General features: G+C 38.9%; 1 protein-coding gene across 1 annotated transcript in view; it reads right to left on the bottom strand.

Annotated features, from left to right (window-relative positions):
• The window catches only part of KIF6 (kinesin family member 6), a gene marked incomplete at both ends in the record, with an annotated part of 157,951 nt that overhangs the window by 26,613 nt on the left and 114,610 nt on the right, over positions 1-16,728 (bottom strand). Inside the window, one exon of the mRNA XM_080615857.1 lies at positions 4,116-4,166. Within this exon, the coding sequence (XP_080471983.1) occupies positions 4,116-4,166 (51 nt within the window). The remainder of the gene's footprint in view (positions 1-4,115; positions 4,167-16,728) is intronic.

Raw genomic sequence — 16,728 nt, 5'->3', positions numbered from 1 at the left:
CTCAAAGAACTTGAGAACAGCTCTTTGAATAACAGCAGGAATATAAAATCACATTTCTAAAATGGAAGTTACAAAACCTTGGAAAATACTGTATTTTTTTTTTTTTTTTTAATGAAACATTGATAAAACTGGGCCTTAATGCTGAAATCCATATCAAGGATGCAGATTCCTTACGAAGACCCATATTTGCTATCTTTACCCATGTTAGATTGGAATTTTTTCTTTTTTCTTTTTCAAATAGCCCTTCAGAGACAACACATTTGGACAGAAAGAGATTAATTTGGACCCAACAAACCTCCCCAAAAGCAGAGAAGTTTTGCCATCTCTTGATGTTTTCAGGAGAATCTCAAAAGAACTGATAGGTGCTACTAGCCTAGAATTCAAAACTTACACAAAAAGAGAAGGTAGGCTCATGGAGAACAAGGTGAATAAGAAAAATACTTGAAATGGAAAGCTGCAAAACTGCATTTCAACTAAACCTATGCAGTAACTGCAATTACCTATAACGAGGTCTTGCTGTGTTGAAGATGCTGCGCCACTGGCGGCAGACTCTACTATTGTCAATTTAGAAAACACATTCCAGACTGCACATAACAAGGGACCTCCTGTGCATGAAGCTTTGTCAGGATGTGTTCAAAGCCGACTGAACAGCCTGAGGGACTTGCAGATTTGCTAAACATTTCTGCTGATACGGACAGGTCAGTCAGGATTATGTTCAAGAGCCCTCCCTAACTTCCAGAGCTGACCCAACAGAGGCCTCTGCTCAAGATGAAGATGTAGTTGAATAGGCAAAACTGTGCAAGTAACCGTACAGTTGTGTCTCTTACGGAAAGCTATTGTACAAAACACACTTTTGCTAGCTGCATCCCCATAGAAGCATCTTCCCATTACAATACATCATAGGATTTCCTATGTCATAAGGCAGGTCCAAATTAGGATTAAGTCTTCCTCCTGTTCTGGTGAATAATGTTGCATTAGCGTGACTGACCGTAATCATGCTCTAGCAATGCCAAACTGCAATAAGACAATGAAGAATCAGGTCCTGTATTTTACAGAAATGCTTGTTTAAAGCGTATTACGGTCATGCTTGATTAGAATCATATGAACCATGTCTCTTTTTTTCTATTTGAAACCCCACGGAAAGCTTTTATTTCCACTATTTTATTCCATCTTTTCCACTCGGAGGTATGATGGCAACCTAATGTTTTTGCTCTGTCAGTACTTCAACAGTGGTCTTCTTACAATTAATGAAGATGAAAGTCACTGAGAGTTAATCCTTGAAATTTTACACCAAGTATTCAATGTTTGTGTACTGAAACACATGGAGCACCACCTTGCCCCGATGAAACCTCCCATCTATTTGTGTCCTTTGCTAACTCCCAGCATATGGTGTTTTAAAAGAGATAGCTAAGAACAGTGGGCTAAACTGGGCTAAAAGTGGAGCTTTCTTTCAATAAGAAATCCACATCTTAAGCACAGCCAGGAGGTGACCAGGTCTATATTGTTTAAAATCGAACTAGAGAAACTGCTTAAAGAGTTTAAACCATAAAAAGCTTTAAGTTAAAGAAAAAAAAAAAAAAAAGAAAAAAGGCACCTGGAAGATGTTAACTTGGTTTCTAATTGAAACAATGGTGTGTTTTATTTCATGTTGGGATTTCAACAGACTCTTAATTAGGCCTTTCTACCACGCAGTTTTCATTTAAAAATATCTTGCTGACATTCTGGTCATCAAGAAGATCCTGAGAGACTTGACACCTGTTATTCCTTGGAAGAACATTCATCAAAATAGGCAGGCAGGCAAATAATACTCCCCAACTCTTAGAATAAACATTAAGTTAAAATATCCAGACTATTTAAAAGAATAACGAAAGGGAAAAAAAAGTCTGGAAAATACTGTGTGAGGTCCAGACTTAGTGATGATAAGTAGATAGCAATGCTCAAAACAAAAGGCAAAAACACATGGCTTGCCAGCTATGTTGTGGAATACTAATAGAATATTTACAATGTGAGTATTTAGCTGGTAAGGTCACTACTATCTTGTTTCCTACATACATGAAAAAAAGATGCTTACATATTTTATGAAAAGCAGCTTAAGCAGTTATTGAAAACGGCATTTGCAACATTTTTTTTCTATATAGTAATAAATCAGTATACAAGACCTTGTTATCATGCAGAACGAAACATACAATCAGAATACATCACTTCATTTGTTGAAACACTGAATAGGAATTCTCATAAATAGCATTGCTATGATTTGTTTTGATGTAACTTCTTGAAGTGGCATAAAATTGGTAAATAGAGAGTATTAAAACCTAGAGTGAATTAAAGACAATTCCATTTTGTACTGAAGATATCACTTTAGATTGAACTTCAGATAATTAGACTAGACTAGAAGAGAATAGAACAGAACAGTTGGACACGACCTACAACAAACATCTAGTTTAGGGACTGAAGTGATAGGACAAGGATTAAATGGGTTAAAACTTAAACAGGGGAAGTTTAGATTGGATATAAGGAAGAAGTTCTTTACTGTAAGGGTGGTGAGGCACTGGAATGAGTTGCCCAGGGAAGCTGTGAATGCTCCATCCTTGGCAGTGTTCAAGGCCAGGTTGGACAGAGCCTTGGGTGACATGGTTTAGTGTGAGGTGTCCCTGACCATGGCAGGGGGGTTGGAACTAGATGATCTTAAGGTCCTTTCGAACCCTAACTATTCTATGATTCTATGATTCTGTGATCTAGTCCAATTGACTGATCACTTCAGGGCTGCATAAAAGTTAAAGCATGCTCTTAAGGACATTGTTGAAATGCTTCTTAAATATTGTCAGGCTTGCGGCACCAACCACTTCTTGAGGAAGCCTGTTCCAGTGTTCGACCACCTTCTTGGTAAGAAATGTTTCCTAATATCAAGTCTGAACCTTTCCCAATACAGCTTTAAACCATTCTTGTGTCCTGTCACTGGACACAGGAAGATCAGCATCTCCTTCACTTTCCCTTCTCATACTGATAAAACTAACCGAAGTTTGACTCCTGGGCTTTATTGACATAGACAGCATTAATTTTAAATGCTGATTTCAAAATAAAATAAGAACATCATCAACAGAGCTTGAGATGCATGGCTAAATTAGAAAGTGAAAGCGGAAACTATTTTTTACTACTCTGCTGTAACTTATTTTCCTGACTTTAGGGAGAGAAGAAAGCCCCCAAATTTTCTTTCTGTCATTAAGAGACAAATATTGTTCACTGTATTACGTATACACAGAAATAGAAACATCAACTGCAATCTGGTCTGAGTTAGCTCCATTTTTTACGTGAAGAAGGTCTGTGAAGGCATATTTTGGGATTCTCTTATGGATTTAAAGTGAGAGGGGCTTAAATTGTTATTTCCAAAGTAGTTTTCTGTCACATTTTAGGTGAAATTTACTGTCTCAAAAGTGGAATTCTCATATGAACACTCCTAGGCTGTTTCAGTACAAAGTCAGTGGAGTCAGCTTAAAGCATCTTAAACCAAATTTGGATGACTTTACACTTATGTGAACAACTTACATAGACACTTTTAGCTCCACAGCTGTGTCAACAAAAACTGCAAGAAATAACTTCTGAACTCCTATAACTAGATGCAAAAGAAATGACCTATATATGCCTTCAGTCTTTCTTGGAATGAGAAAAATTAAAAAGGATTTTAGACAGATTGTGGCAACATGGATAGAAGTTCAGTCTCAGGACAAATGAATGTCTATTAATTGGAATTCAAATTAGAGTCATCAGAAAGTGAAAAAGACACACAACGAAACAACTAAAAACCTAAAAATGAGGTGAGCTTAGATGTCTCTGTTCTTGTTTTGGTCACTGTGAAAAGAAGGCAAGCCAGTACCAAACCCCCAAAACTATAAGACTTTTGTATTATTTTTCATACCACACATACCATAAGATACCTTTAGAGCCAGATTTCTGGCAAAGTTCACAGAGTCTACGTTCTTTATGGGATGGACTGTTGTAGAAATATTGTGGCAAAAACTATAATAGAAAAACAACCTGCTCCACAAGCAGATTCAGCCCTGGGAGAAAGCTTGATGCCTCAGCTGTAACCTACTGCATATGAAACGTTTTACTCTTACCTAGAGCTGCATTCTGAATGCGCCTCTGGGTTATCTTTCCTTTCAGATTGTCTACAAATGACACAAAGCGCAGACAGTTAGAATTCAAAATATCAGTAATCAATGAAGGCATTGCTTATTTCCCACTATTTGAAAACCCTTGTGCTGCTGGCCAATATAAGTGGATTTTTTGTGATCCACAGGACAAGTATCACACAGTATCACAGTATCACAGTATGCTAGAGATTGGAAGGGACCTCAAAAGATCATCTAGTCCAATCCCCCTGCCAGAGCAGGAACACCTAGATGAGGTTACACAGGAATGTGTCTAGGCGGGTTTTGAATGTCTCCAGAGAAGGAGACTCCACAACCTCCCTGGGCAGCCTGTTCCAGTGTTCTGTCACCCTCACTGAGAAGAAGTTTCTTCTCAAGTTTAAGTGGAACCTCTTGTGTTCCAGTTTGTACCCATTACCCCTTGTCCTATCATTGTTTGCCATTGAAAAGAGCCTGGCTCCATCCTCGTGACACTCCCCCTTTATATATTTATATACACTAATAAGGTCACCCCTCAGTCTCCTCTTCTCCAAACTATAGAGAACCAGCTCCCTCAGTCTTTCCTCCACTCCCTTAATCATCTTAGTTGCCCTGCGCTGGACTCTCTCCAGCAGGTCCCTGTCCTTCTTGAACTGAGGGGCCCAGAACTGGACACAATATTCCAGATGCGTCTCACCAGGGCAGAGTAGAGGGGAAGGAGGACCTCTCTCGACCTACTGACCACCCCCCTTCTAATACACCCCAGGATGCCATTGACCTTCTTGGCCACAAGGGCACAGTGTTGGCTCATGGTCATCCTGCCGTCCACTAGGACCCCCAGGTCCCTCTCCCCTACGCTGCTCTCTAACAGGTCGTTCCCCAACCTATACTGGAACCTGGGGTTGTTCCTGCCCAGATGCAGGACTCTACACTTTCCCTTGTTATATTTCATCAAGTTATTCCCTGCCCAACTCTCCAGCCTGGCCAGGTCTCGCTGGATGGCAGCACAGCCTTCTGGCGTGTCAGCCACTCCTCCCAGCTTAGTGTCATCAGCAAACTTGCTGACAGTACACTCAATTCCCTCATCTAAATCATTGATGAATATATTAAATAATACTGGTCCCAGTACTGACCCTTGAGGCACTCCACTAGATACAGGCCTCCAACTAGACTCCGCCCCATAGACTACAACTCTCTGGCTTCTGTCCTTCAGCCAGTTCGCAGTCCACCTCACTACCTGATCATCCAGGCCACACTTCCTCAATTTAGCTATGAGGATGCTGTGGGAGACTGTGTCAAATGCTTTGCTGAAGTCAAGGTAGACCACATCCACCGCTCTGCCATCATCCATCCACTGTGTTATTTCCTCATAAAAGGCTAGGAGGTTGGTCAAGCATGACTTCCCCTTGGTAAAGCCATGTTGACTGCCCCTCATAACCCTCTTATCCTTGATATGCCTTAAGATGGCACCAAGGATAAGGTGTTCCATCACTTTCCCAGGGATGGAGGTGAGGCTGACCGGTCTATAGTTACCCGGGTCCTCCTTCTTGCCCTTTTTGAAGACTGGAGTGACATTTGCTTTCCTCCAGTCCTCAGGCACCTCTCCCGTTTCCCAAGACTTGGTAAAGATGATGGAGAGTGGTCTAGCAATGACTTCCGCCAGTTCCATCAGCACCCGCGGGTGCATCCCATCTGGACCCATGGATTTATGGATGTCCAGATTGCTCAGCTGGTCCCTAACCCATTCCTCGTCGACTAAGGCAAACTGCTCCAGTGACCTGACTTCATCTGAGGTCACAGGGGTACAGGGCTCTTCAGGACTGCTTCCGGCAGAGTAGACAGAGACAAAGAAGGCATTCAATAACTCTGCCATCTCTGTATCTTCTGTCACCAGGGCACCCATCCCGTTCACCAGTGGGCCAACCTTGCCTCTGGTGTTAGTTTTATCAGCTGTGTATTTGAAAAAGCTCTTTCTGTTGTCCTTGACCCCTCTGGCCAGATTTAATTCTAAGGAGGCCTTAGCCATCCTAGCTGCCTTCCTACATCCTCTAGCAGCAGCCTGATATTCCTCCCAAGTGGCCAGCCCCTCCTTCCATGACCTATAAACTCTCCTCTTCCACTTGAGCATACCCAGCAGTTCCTTATTTAGCCACGCAGGTCTCCTGGTCCTCTTCCTTGACTTCCTACGTGTCGGGATGCTCTGCTCTTGAGCTTGAAATAAGCAATTCTTGAATGTCAACCAACTATCTTGGGCCCCTTTACCTTCAAGCAGCCTTGCCCATGGGATTTCCCCTAGCAATTGCTTGAAAAGGCCAAAGTTTGCCCTGCTAAAGTCCAGAGTTGCAATTCTACTTGCTACTCTGCTGGTCCTACCACACAAGATCCTGAATTCCACAGTAGTTTTCTGAGTTCTTTCTTTCTTGTCATTGCAAGTAAACAAGTAGGCACAATTTGGCTCTACATATCCTAAGATTTCACTTTATCCAGTAGAAAAGACTGAAAATGAAGCTATTTATTGTCAAGCACTTTTACAAGATAATGAGCTCCTGCTGCTAGATGCAAAAGAAGTCCAAGTGAGGCTAGAAGACACACAGAATTCCAAGTATCTGTTCAAACAGACTTATAGGCGCTAGCAGTGGAAATCAGATATTAGGTCATTCAGTCCACCTCTTTGGCAGTGAAGAACTGTTTCCCTACAGTCCATCTGCTCCTGTTTGTACGGCTCAGTTTTAAATAACACATGTGATAAAGCTTCTGCAAATTCTACTACTTAACACAACTCCCTGTCTAGATGTCACTGGTCTTCAATGGAAATCTTTTCTTTAATTTCATTATCTCCTAACTATTATTCCTAGTTAGGCTCCCATGCCCCATAAAATTCACCTTCACCCTCCTTTTATTAATTTCCTCCTTGACCTATGACATTGTCCCAGTTCACCAATTATTTCAAACTGTAATTAGATTACCACATGGGAAGCCATTATTCATAGATATTAATGGAACCAATAAACAAAAAACATAACCCTACGTGCTATTTGTGCTTTGCAAATTTTATAAAGCAACTCAACTGATGTCAATGCTCAGCAAAATTGGTGAAGTACACCAGGTTTTTCCTCAAATTGCTTTTGCTATTCTGGATACTTAGATCCCTGTATTCTATTGTACTATATCGTGCAGGGTGATGTTATTAACTCAATATTGAGCCATGAGACAGTTATGAAACAATTTGTAGTAATCCTGCTATTCATCTCAATGGTTTACTATTAATTTAGGTGCCTCAGAAAACCATGTATTTATCTTCATGTAAGGGGTCAGAAACTCCCTTTCTTAAGCACTATGAGCTGCAAAAGGCAATGCCACTGTCATTTGAAGAAGTTCTAGTAGTGAGAACATCCTGTTCATCAAGATTCAACAGAAAATAAAGGTGACATCCAAGTTCTCAATCATATCAATACACGGTTTTAGTAGCATTATTTCTCTTTCTTTAACCATACTAGAAACAGATTATCAGCAATCTAAATGGTTTGCATTTCAAGTGGCAATGAGGTCAACAAAAAAAAGAGCAAGCCAAACAAGTCAGTGAAAGTAAGATCGAACTGATAGATCATAGCTTGCAATCAATACTAATATGTGGAAATACAAGAATATGAGGACTGGTCTTTAAATGATTACAGCCAAGAGGCCTGACTTTCAGTTACCTAGAATTTACTTTCAGTACAGCTAGGACAGAGAGCACAAAGGCTGCAGAAGCATTACTTTTATTGCCAGCTTTGTTAGGCCAGCCAACAGTGTGCAATTGTCCCAGATTCTCCCCCCCTGCCTCATTCTAGCTTTCCTACAGTTCTGCTCCATCCATGATATGGACCATGATGATGTAAGAAATCTTGCCTTTCTTATATTTGGCAGCTTTATGAAAGAATGAGAAATTGGAAACAGACCACTGTAATCAGAAAGGAACCAAAGAAAACCTCCTTTGGCTAGAAAAATAAAAATCCAGTCTTACCATTTTTATACCAAAAAAGTTTTGTTTTTCTTCTATGAATAGAAATAAAAAGGTGACATTCATGCAATCCACACAGTCCAAACTGCCTTTTCCAGGCAGCAAAAACTGAACTTCTTTTCACACAAAACTTCCTGGAGGAGAAATTGTAACTGTATTATGGGAAAAGTAGTCCAAACAGGAATTCTGGTTCAGAGGACATAATGGTATCATGAGGCACCTGACTAATTCCATACCAAGACTTAGACAGATATGATTTAATATTTCAATTTGTTTTAATCCAATTTGAAATTTGACAGTTTATTTAGATTTTCTTCGGGGAAAAAAAAATGTTTTCATGTAGAAACTCTAATTTTTGATAAAACCTTAACATTTTCAGTACATGTTTTTGATTAAAGTAATCTTGTTCTGTTTTTATTACAAATACTTGTGGGAGAGAATGAATGTTTCTGACCTGCTCTACTTCAGCTTCTGAGAACTCCATCACCCCAATGCAAGGCTTGAAGTTCACAAGTGACAGAAGCAGGGGATGATGCCAGTACATTGCCTTCACAGACCTTCCCATATAAACATATGGAAGATTCCAGTCTTTAGTACTTCCAGTTCTAAAACCTTCATAAACACAAATATTTACCCAAAGGAATATGAAGAATCACATTGTCATCAAAAAACCCGATGCCTTCTGATTCCAACAGTGTAAAGTTGTGGACAAGGTAATACTTAAATGTGGTTTGCAAAAACTGAATTTAAGACTTGGAGAACAACTCTCAACATACGGCTAATTACATTTTCTGAAGTTTCACCAAATAAGGACCTAAAAATAGGTCTGTAGCTGATACCAAATAATTTTTTTCCAGTGGAGTCATTCTTCATTCAAAGATAACAGTCCCAGTAAAATGTCGAATGCTGCAACTCCACAAGTTTTGGCAAAAAAAGTAGTTTTGGGGAATTTAAGAATTCACTCAGCATGCAGCCAGCTGTCATTAAGACTGTGATAAATCTGTTGGTTTTGGCCAGGGTTTGTGAACACATGTACCATCCAGAGGTATGGAAAAGAGATGAACTGGTAACACAGAACTTCAGCTTTGTGACAGGAGACAAAAGCAAGGAGGGAAATGGAGAAGACAAAATGGAATAGAGAAGTCTAATTAAGACTGATGTAAAGCAGAGGAAAGCATACATATGCTGACGGAATATGACAAAATCCATAACTTTAATAGCAGAGCTGTCCTTCAGCTTCTTGTCTTTGTGTTCTTTCAGAGTTTTTCAAGGAGCTGAGTTCATTACAGAAAACGAATACTTTGACAATACTGCACATGCTTCAGGGCAACACAAAAATGAGTATGCTACAATAAAAAAAAAATTAAAAAGTATTTTGAGATCTTTGAGTCTACATTACAGGTTTTAAAGCTTCTCTGATGTTTTATCAGACCTTCCATATAATACTATTATAAGGATAAAATACTGGACAAGCAAAAAGTACACATACAACCTTAACTCCCTTCCTTTGAGAATATTTGTTGTTATTGTTGTGGATAGACCTTTAACTTCATGCAAGGTCTCTTCTGATTTAATAATCGACAGGCTGGAGCATTTGTCAATGACCTCTTATCTCATCATTTTTTGATACTTTTCTATTATTTTACGTTTTCCAAGCCTGTGTTTAGCTTAAGAAGTCCTTCCTTCCAGGAGATCCTGAAAGCTTCAAACCTCAACTAGGATGCTGTATCTGAGTCAGATGAGGAGTCCTGCTGAATGAGCACAAATTAAAGCTGTATACTTGGCAAATAATCACCGAGGTAGGCTTTTAGAGACAAAGAGGAGGGTAATCACATAATTTCCATGGGTCTTGTAGAGATATATCTTTAACTGAGCTTGAGGTCAGAGTTGTAACAACTTAAAAAGGATTTCTGAATGTAGGAGACATTGAACCCAAATGGAGATATTTGAATGGAGAAATTTCTCAAATGGAGTATACTCAGAGATAGTTATTGAAAATCTTACTAGATGAGTTAGACACTATTGAAAATCTGGTGCTGAAATTATATGATAACAAAACCTATGATAAAGAGTATCTGACAAGAAAAGTCATGGAATAAAAAAATAGCATTTTCTTTTAACTCAAAACCCTGCAGCACTAAGAGCAGTCAAACTGTTTAGCCTTTCTCTACACAGAGAGATATCTGGGGCAAATTCTGACTCTTCTTTGCAACCTTCATTCTTCACTGTCAAAATCATTTCAGTCAGCTCTACCAGGACAATATCCAGAGGCAAAGTAACCTGCTCTAGTAATATGGCTCAATGCTGCTTCCCAGAAAGGAAGACAGGTTCAGAATCAGAAGCACAATCATGACTTCCACACCAAATCTATAGCTGCAAACCGCAGCTTAAACTCAACACATGAACAAACAAGCACATTTTTCCCAACATGCTCTCATTCTTTGAAGTTCAAATATCACAGATATTGCATACGTTTTACTCTGATGTAGATTACTGCACATTTTGAGTTTACTATTTAAAGCATCTGTCAGGGGCATGTTCCCTTCCTTGACATATTCAGATGAGACAATAACAGTTTTTTATTGACATATTTATACCTTTAAGCAGGATCAAATTTACAGACAGTTTCTGCCACTTAATGCTATAGGATGACTGTATTTTACTTCACTGATTATTCTTTGAGCTACTTGATATAGTCCTCTAAACTCTGTCCCCATTTCTATACATTTATTTCTAACCTCCATATTAAGTCCCCTTCCCATACCCCACATCTTCTTGTTAGTCCTGGCCAGATTATATTATACTTTTTTCTTACAAAGTGGTTACTTACACTTTCTGGTTGATGGGCATTCCTGTAACTGTTCATTGTTTGGCCTGCATTTCCACAGCACCCTTTATCCCACTTTTTTTTCTAACAGCCTTTTATACATTCTTGCTTTTACAGAAGAAAATGCTTTGATAGGGCTACAGGGCAAAATTGTAGAGAAAATTTATTTCTCTGATGACAGCATTCTGGACCTCTGAATCAGCCTCATCGGCTGCATAGGCCTTAATTGTTGAGGTGTTCTCCCAGATCCCATTTATCCAAATGAGGGAAATGCTAGCATATACCACAGCTCCCATTCGCTCAAAGGCACAGGACTACTTTCTGTAGAAAGGAGAGTATGGGAAGGGGCTAGTGCAAATAAATTCCTAACAGTCCACATTGTTATCCTAGATATTCCAGTATTGCCTAACAGCACTAAGGGCTCTGGACTGCAGTTCAACATCTCCTTGAAACTGGAACTCAGAACCTGGATGCTTTCTGAATTTAGAAACAAATGCATAGGCCTTTACTCTATTGTCCCAAGGCTGATCGTCACTACTCAGCTGTTTTTTGTTAAGTTGGACTCAATGGTACCCAGGATGCTTTAGCCAAGCATGGATGTTTAGTAGCAAGCACATTCCAAGAGAATTCAGCAGAAGTACACAGTATTTCTGGATTCTCAGTGGTAGGAGACAAGCTGCTCAATCAGTAAAATAGTCCTTCTGTATGCACTAGAAAAGGCAGTTTGAAGGCAGTTTGCTATATTTCAGGAATTAAAGTGAATAAGGCTATTTTGGTGTGGGGTGGTTTTCTGGGGTTTTTTTGGTTGGTTTTTTTTTTTCCTCCCTAGACAGCTGTCCTAAATTTAGGTGCCTAAATTTCAGTTAAGCTATATCTTAGATGCCAGAGTACTACTTAAGGTATTGTTCAAAGTTAACAAATGTTCTCTGTATCTATCTTCTTTTCATATGGTGGAAAAAAGACAGAAATTATGCACATCTGGAAACTTTTGCTTTGTTGTTTATCACATCTGTTTGTTCATGAATTAAATACTAAGTTGACCCAAAAAGCATGGCTGAAAAGCAATGCCATATGGAAAAGGAATCATAATCTGTGAATTTAGTGCTTTTGATGCTCATATGACTAAATGCAGCTTATCTTTTGATTGTTTCTGAGAAATTAATGTGAAGAGGAAGAATAAGGAAAAGGAAATCAGATCAACAGCTTTGTATGCAGGTTCTATTTTTCACTTTTAATGTCCAAATTTAAGAAGCTTAAAAAAATAAATATATAGGGTCTTAAAGCACAAATAGGCAAAGTCAAAGACAAGTTTGCGGGTAATAATACATTGGTCTCAGTTAATATTTTAAACAGAGAGTGAACATATCCATGTATAAGATGAACATGGTTCTGTTCTGTTCTAATATTGTCTTCATAGCTTTAGTAGAAATTTTTGCAATTTCTATGCAACAATTTGATGATGTTTCATTTTGTGATACTTTTTCTGGACAGGTCTGCCCAAGAGAAAATTAAGTATAGAGTTCCAGGCCGCTCTATATCCTTCAGTTCCACATCTTAGAATTTTGCTTTTATGCAAGAAATTGTCTCAGAATGGAGCTCATATTGCTATGGGAATTTGGGACAGATGTGACACACTTAGACTGATGTTAGGAATCTGTCAGATATGGCACAATATTAAAAATCAAACAAAAGAAAATCATGGTGCTGTATCTGCTTACATATGCTACCATGTTTTGAGGGCATGCCAAGTTTTCAGGATGACAGAAACAAGGTTAGAGTGAGAATGGGTGTATAACTTATTTTTTTAGTGCTCGTTTACTTGCAGCATGTATACCAAGCCTTTAAGAAATGGCTTTTTAAGTGTTAGATACATATTGGCATCCAAGTAAAATCTGAAATAGCTACCTGTAAAGATACAATATATATTTACTGTTGTGGATAAGCCTAAGTCTGCTTCTTGAATTGCTCAACAACTTAAAACACAAACTGATTCTAAATAAGAGGGCATAATCATGTCATCAGCTCTGAAACAGTCATCTTCCCTCAGCCTTAACTAAAGTGCATGAGAACATCTTCAAAATACAGCTATTCTCTGTTGATTGCACTCCTTTTGCAATATTCACTACCAGCTGTCGTGACATCACTTGTCATACATGATTTAGGAATTAGTTTGATTAGAAATAAGTAGCTGTTATATTTTAGTACATGTAAGCATGTCTGCCTATACCACAACTCTGCATGAATGCTGTACAGATGTGTAACTGAACCTCAGGATCCTATGAAAAAAAAATTTCTATTTCTGTGCTCATGAAGGGGTTTTGCTCTTTAACAGTGCTACTCTGAATAAGCTAAGGTCTAGCTAAGCTAGAGTCTGAAGGTTTGATTCTTCACTCATAAAATCTCCTACCATCCAGTACTAAAGACAAACATGATAAAGGAAAGCATCTTATACAAAAGACTGTAGGATTTTAAAAAAGCCCTATAATAGAGCATTAACTATTATCTAGCATCTTTTCTTTAAAAGAACAAATTGAATAGACTGACTTAAAAACTCGCTAGTCTAATAAAAAAGCAAAATGCAGCATATAAATCCAGAAATGACTACCTTTTTTCACTCTGTAGACAGCCTACAAGCAGGAAATCTGTTACTGCCAGGTACTCTTCCAAGCTTATAGTCATGGCAGTTCATAGCTTGATTTAATCCAATAAGCCTGGTCCATTTGCTTTCGTTACCTAATGAAAGCCTTAAGTAAAAAGTGTTTACTTAGTTTCTTCCTGAGCATAACTAGTTCCCCTGAAAATACTTCTTTTTCTAAAGAGCAGAACATTGTTTGCAATAATTAGAAAATTAAAATGTTTCTTGCACATGTAGATTCCAACACAGATCCAAAGAAAATATTAACATCTTAGGCCTGGAGTGACTGTTCCACTAATAAGGTTTCTCTGTTTAAAGAATAGCACATCAGGGGAACATAACTGAGCTGTTCAAATTAATTCGTTCAGTTTGGTATTTTCTGAGTAAGTCATTTGACAAATGGTGTTTTCTCATTCTAATGTCCCATTCAGCCTATGCATGGTCACCCAGCAGCATTGCCTATTGTTTGAAAGCAAATACAAACATATGCAAGCTACTCTGAAACAATGGACAATATTTAGCATTGGCATAAACATATGCATTGCTCCCTGAAGCCAAAAGACTTGTACTTGAAAAATAAGTTTCCTGAGTGCTGCTGCAAAGATGATTTTGTATTACCAAAGATGGTATCCTCTTCTTATAGGGAAGAGCAGAAAAAGGAGAAAGGCTGCCAGAAAGCTGCCTGGTTGTCTTGTCAGTTTCATCTTTAACAGAGCAGGGAAGACAAATCCTACTCCAACTAAGGACTGACAGACATAGCAATAAGATCTTTCTTTCTGTCTTCTCTGAATTGCCTAAGCACGACCTGTGATGGAGCAGTAGCTGAATAGACAGCTGTTACAGCCGCTGTCAGTATAGGTGTACCCCACTAGTGAGGCAAGAATTAGACCAATAGGTTTCCATTTCCTACAGTAAGTATAGCAAAGATGGATTGTCTCTCCTGATTTCAGAAAGCATAGTGATGCTTTACAGGCTATTATAATAGAGTTTATATTCTTGTCTGGTTTTCCTCCTTGGTTGCACATCTCACTGTCAGATTTCTGGAGATTCTCAGTCAGCTAAAATTATTGCATTATCATTCATTGCCTAATCATAGGGTGTTAAGAATTACACTAAGCAAAGGTAACTACTTCAACACAATGTGAGCCCTGCTCATGTTGCCGTCACTTCTGAGATTCTATGCAAAAATTCTCATGCAAATAAAAAATAGGATTTGTGGATTACAACCAAGGCAGTTAATTGATTACTCTGACACACCATGAACACTGAAGAAACAAAAAATTCATTAACATGAACTTCTCACTGAATTGCTAGCAAGAAAGGAAAATATATTCCTGTCACTCTTTGCTTTCTATTATGAGCCAACTGGCTGCTCCTAGAACAAGAAAATAGGTTGTGGAAACTTTCATAACAGTCCGAGACTGAGTCTGCCCCAAGATGGTGGCAACCAGTTGCATTTCGCAGCTATCTGTCAGGCCTGTGTGAGATGCCCAACATCTGTTCTGTATTTTAGCACCTTGACAGAGGTCATACGAAAGATGCTGTGAGAGAGCACAACATTTTTATATTGTGCTCTACAGATCCCTGGATAAATTGAGCCACAGAAATCATGCTTGAAGTGAGCTGGACATTGGTAGAAAAAGAACCTTAACAGAATCAGGGTGAAAGTTAGTTATATTTCATCATGGAAAGAAGAAAATAATTTAAAATGGAAGGAGTTGTAACCAAGCAGAAAAATAAGATGTAGCAAAGCAAAGTAAATAACATTTCTAAGAAAGGACAAACTGCAGTTAGTTAAGAATATAAAATCTGCAGAAACTCAGCTGTTTTTCCATGTTTTCAGATCCATGCTTCCAAAATTCAAAATGTAACATTTAAAAACTAGATTCCAAAACTGCAGTCACAATGGCACGATGATTAGATATTTATCCAAAACAAACACGCATAGGAACTATGTTTTTTTCAGCATTAGCTTGCAAAACAATTGGGCCAAGAAATTAAGGAGAAAGAATCTGAAGACTGTGTCAGCCATGCTAAATGGCTTCAGCTCTAACAGCTACTGCTATTTTTGGTAGACATATAAACATGCCTCCTTTATTACAAAACTGCTTTGAAACTGACCTGTAGATCAGAAACAGACTGGGGCTTCTAGGCACTGGGCCACATTGAACAACATTCCAGCTGGGAAATTATATCCAGGGGACTGTTTGTCCCATGGCCTGTTTCTTCTGTTTTTCTCACAGATGGCTGCAGGTTTTGCAGAGCTAATGTGCTTTGTTTCGATAGTTGTTATCTGACACCTCTTGTGGATAAACAGCATAGTTACACACCTGAGATTAAGCATAGTAGAAATACCACTTGTGTTCCTTTTTCTGACACAACTCGTTGTGTCCTGAGACCAAGACTGACTCTCTGCTAAGTAGCAGAGAACATCTGCAACATGGCAGCTTCCCAGGAGAGAAGAAATCAGTGGGGACTAAGTGTATCAAGGCTTTATTTTTATATATGTATATCCTAGTGCTGGAACACAAATGGTGAAGTAGCAGGCTTCTTTTTTTTTTTTTTTTTGAGAAAGCTTCCAGTCTACACTGATGTGTTCTTGTCAAATCTCCTGCTTCTGATGGTAAACTACTGCTTGTTCAAGATCACTGATTTGGCTGTTCATCCGGAATTTCTCAGGTACTGAGGAGTCCAGCTAGGGTAGCAGCTGCCAGGCAGCAGAAATCCTGGACACACAAATCACTGTACATGCAGATTGCATACAGAGTGACGCTGAGCAGGCTTAGTACAAGTCATCTGGGCACACACAGTATGTTTGACACCTGCAGAACGTGTTGGATGGGTTGCACAGCATGTGTTGCATGAATGCCCCGTTGGCACATAGTCAGCATATCCTGAGCATGTAAGATGCACTGCAATGCTCAATTTCTGTCTACGAGGGAAATATGGGATCCTTAGCATTTTAATGCCAAGAATTGGTAAATATGTTAATGCTTGGTTCTCAGGGAGCTTTCCACATCAGGAATGGACTCTGATGAAAGAACAAGATAAATAGCAAAGAGCGAATTCTCTTGCTGCTCTTGCAAGTTGTGTCTCTCATGACACGGAAATCTATGTAATGTTTAAAAGCAGTATACAA

This window comes from Psittacula echo (assembly GCF_963264785.1).
Source record: "Psittacula echo genome assembly, chromosome: 4".
Lineage (NCBI taxonomy): Eukaryota > Metazoa > Chordata > Aves > Psittaciformes > Psittacidae > Psittacula > Psittacula echo.
The sequence above is the reverse complement of the archived record's forward strand: the minus strand, read 5'-3'. Positions and strand labels throughout refer to the sequence as shown.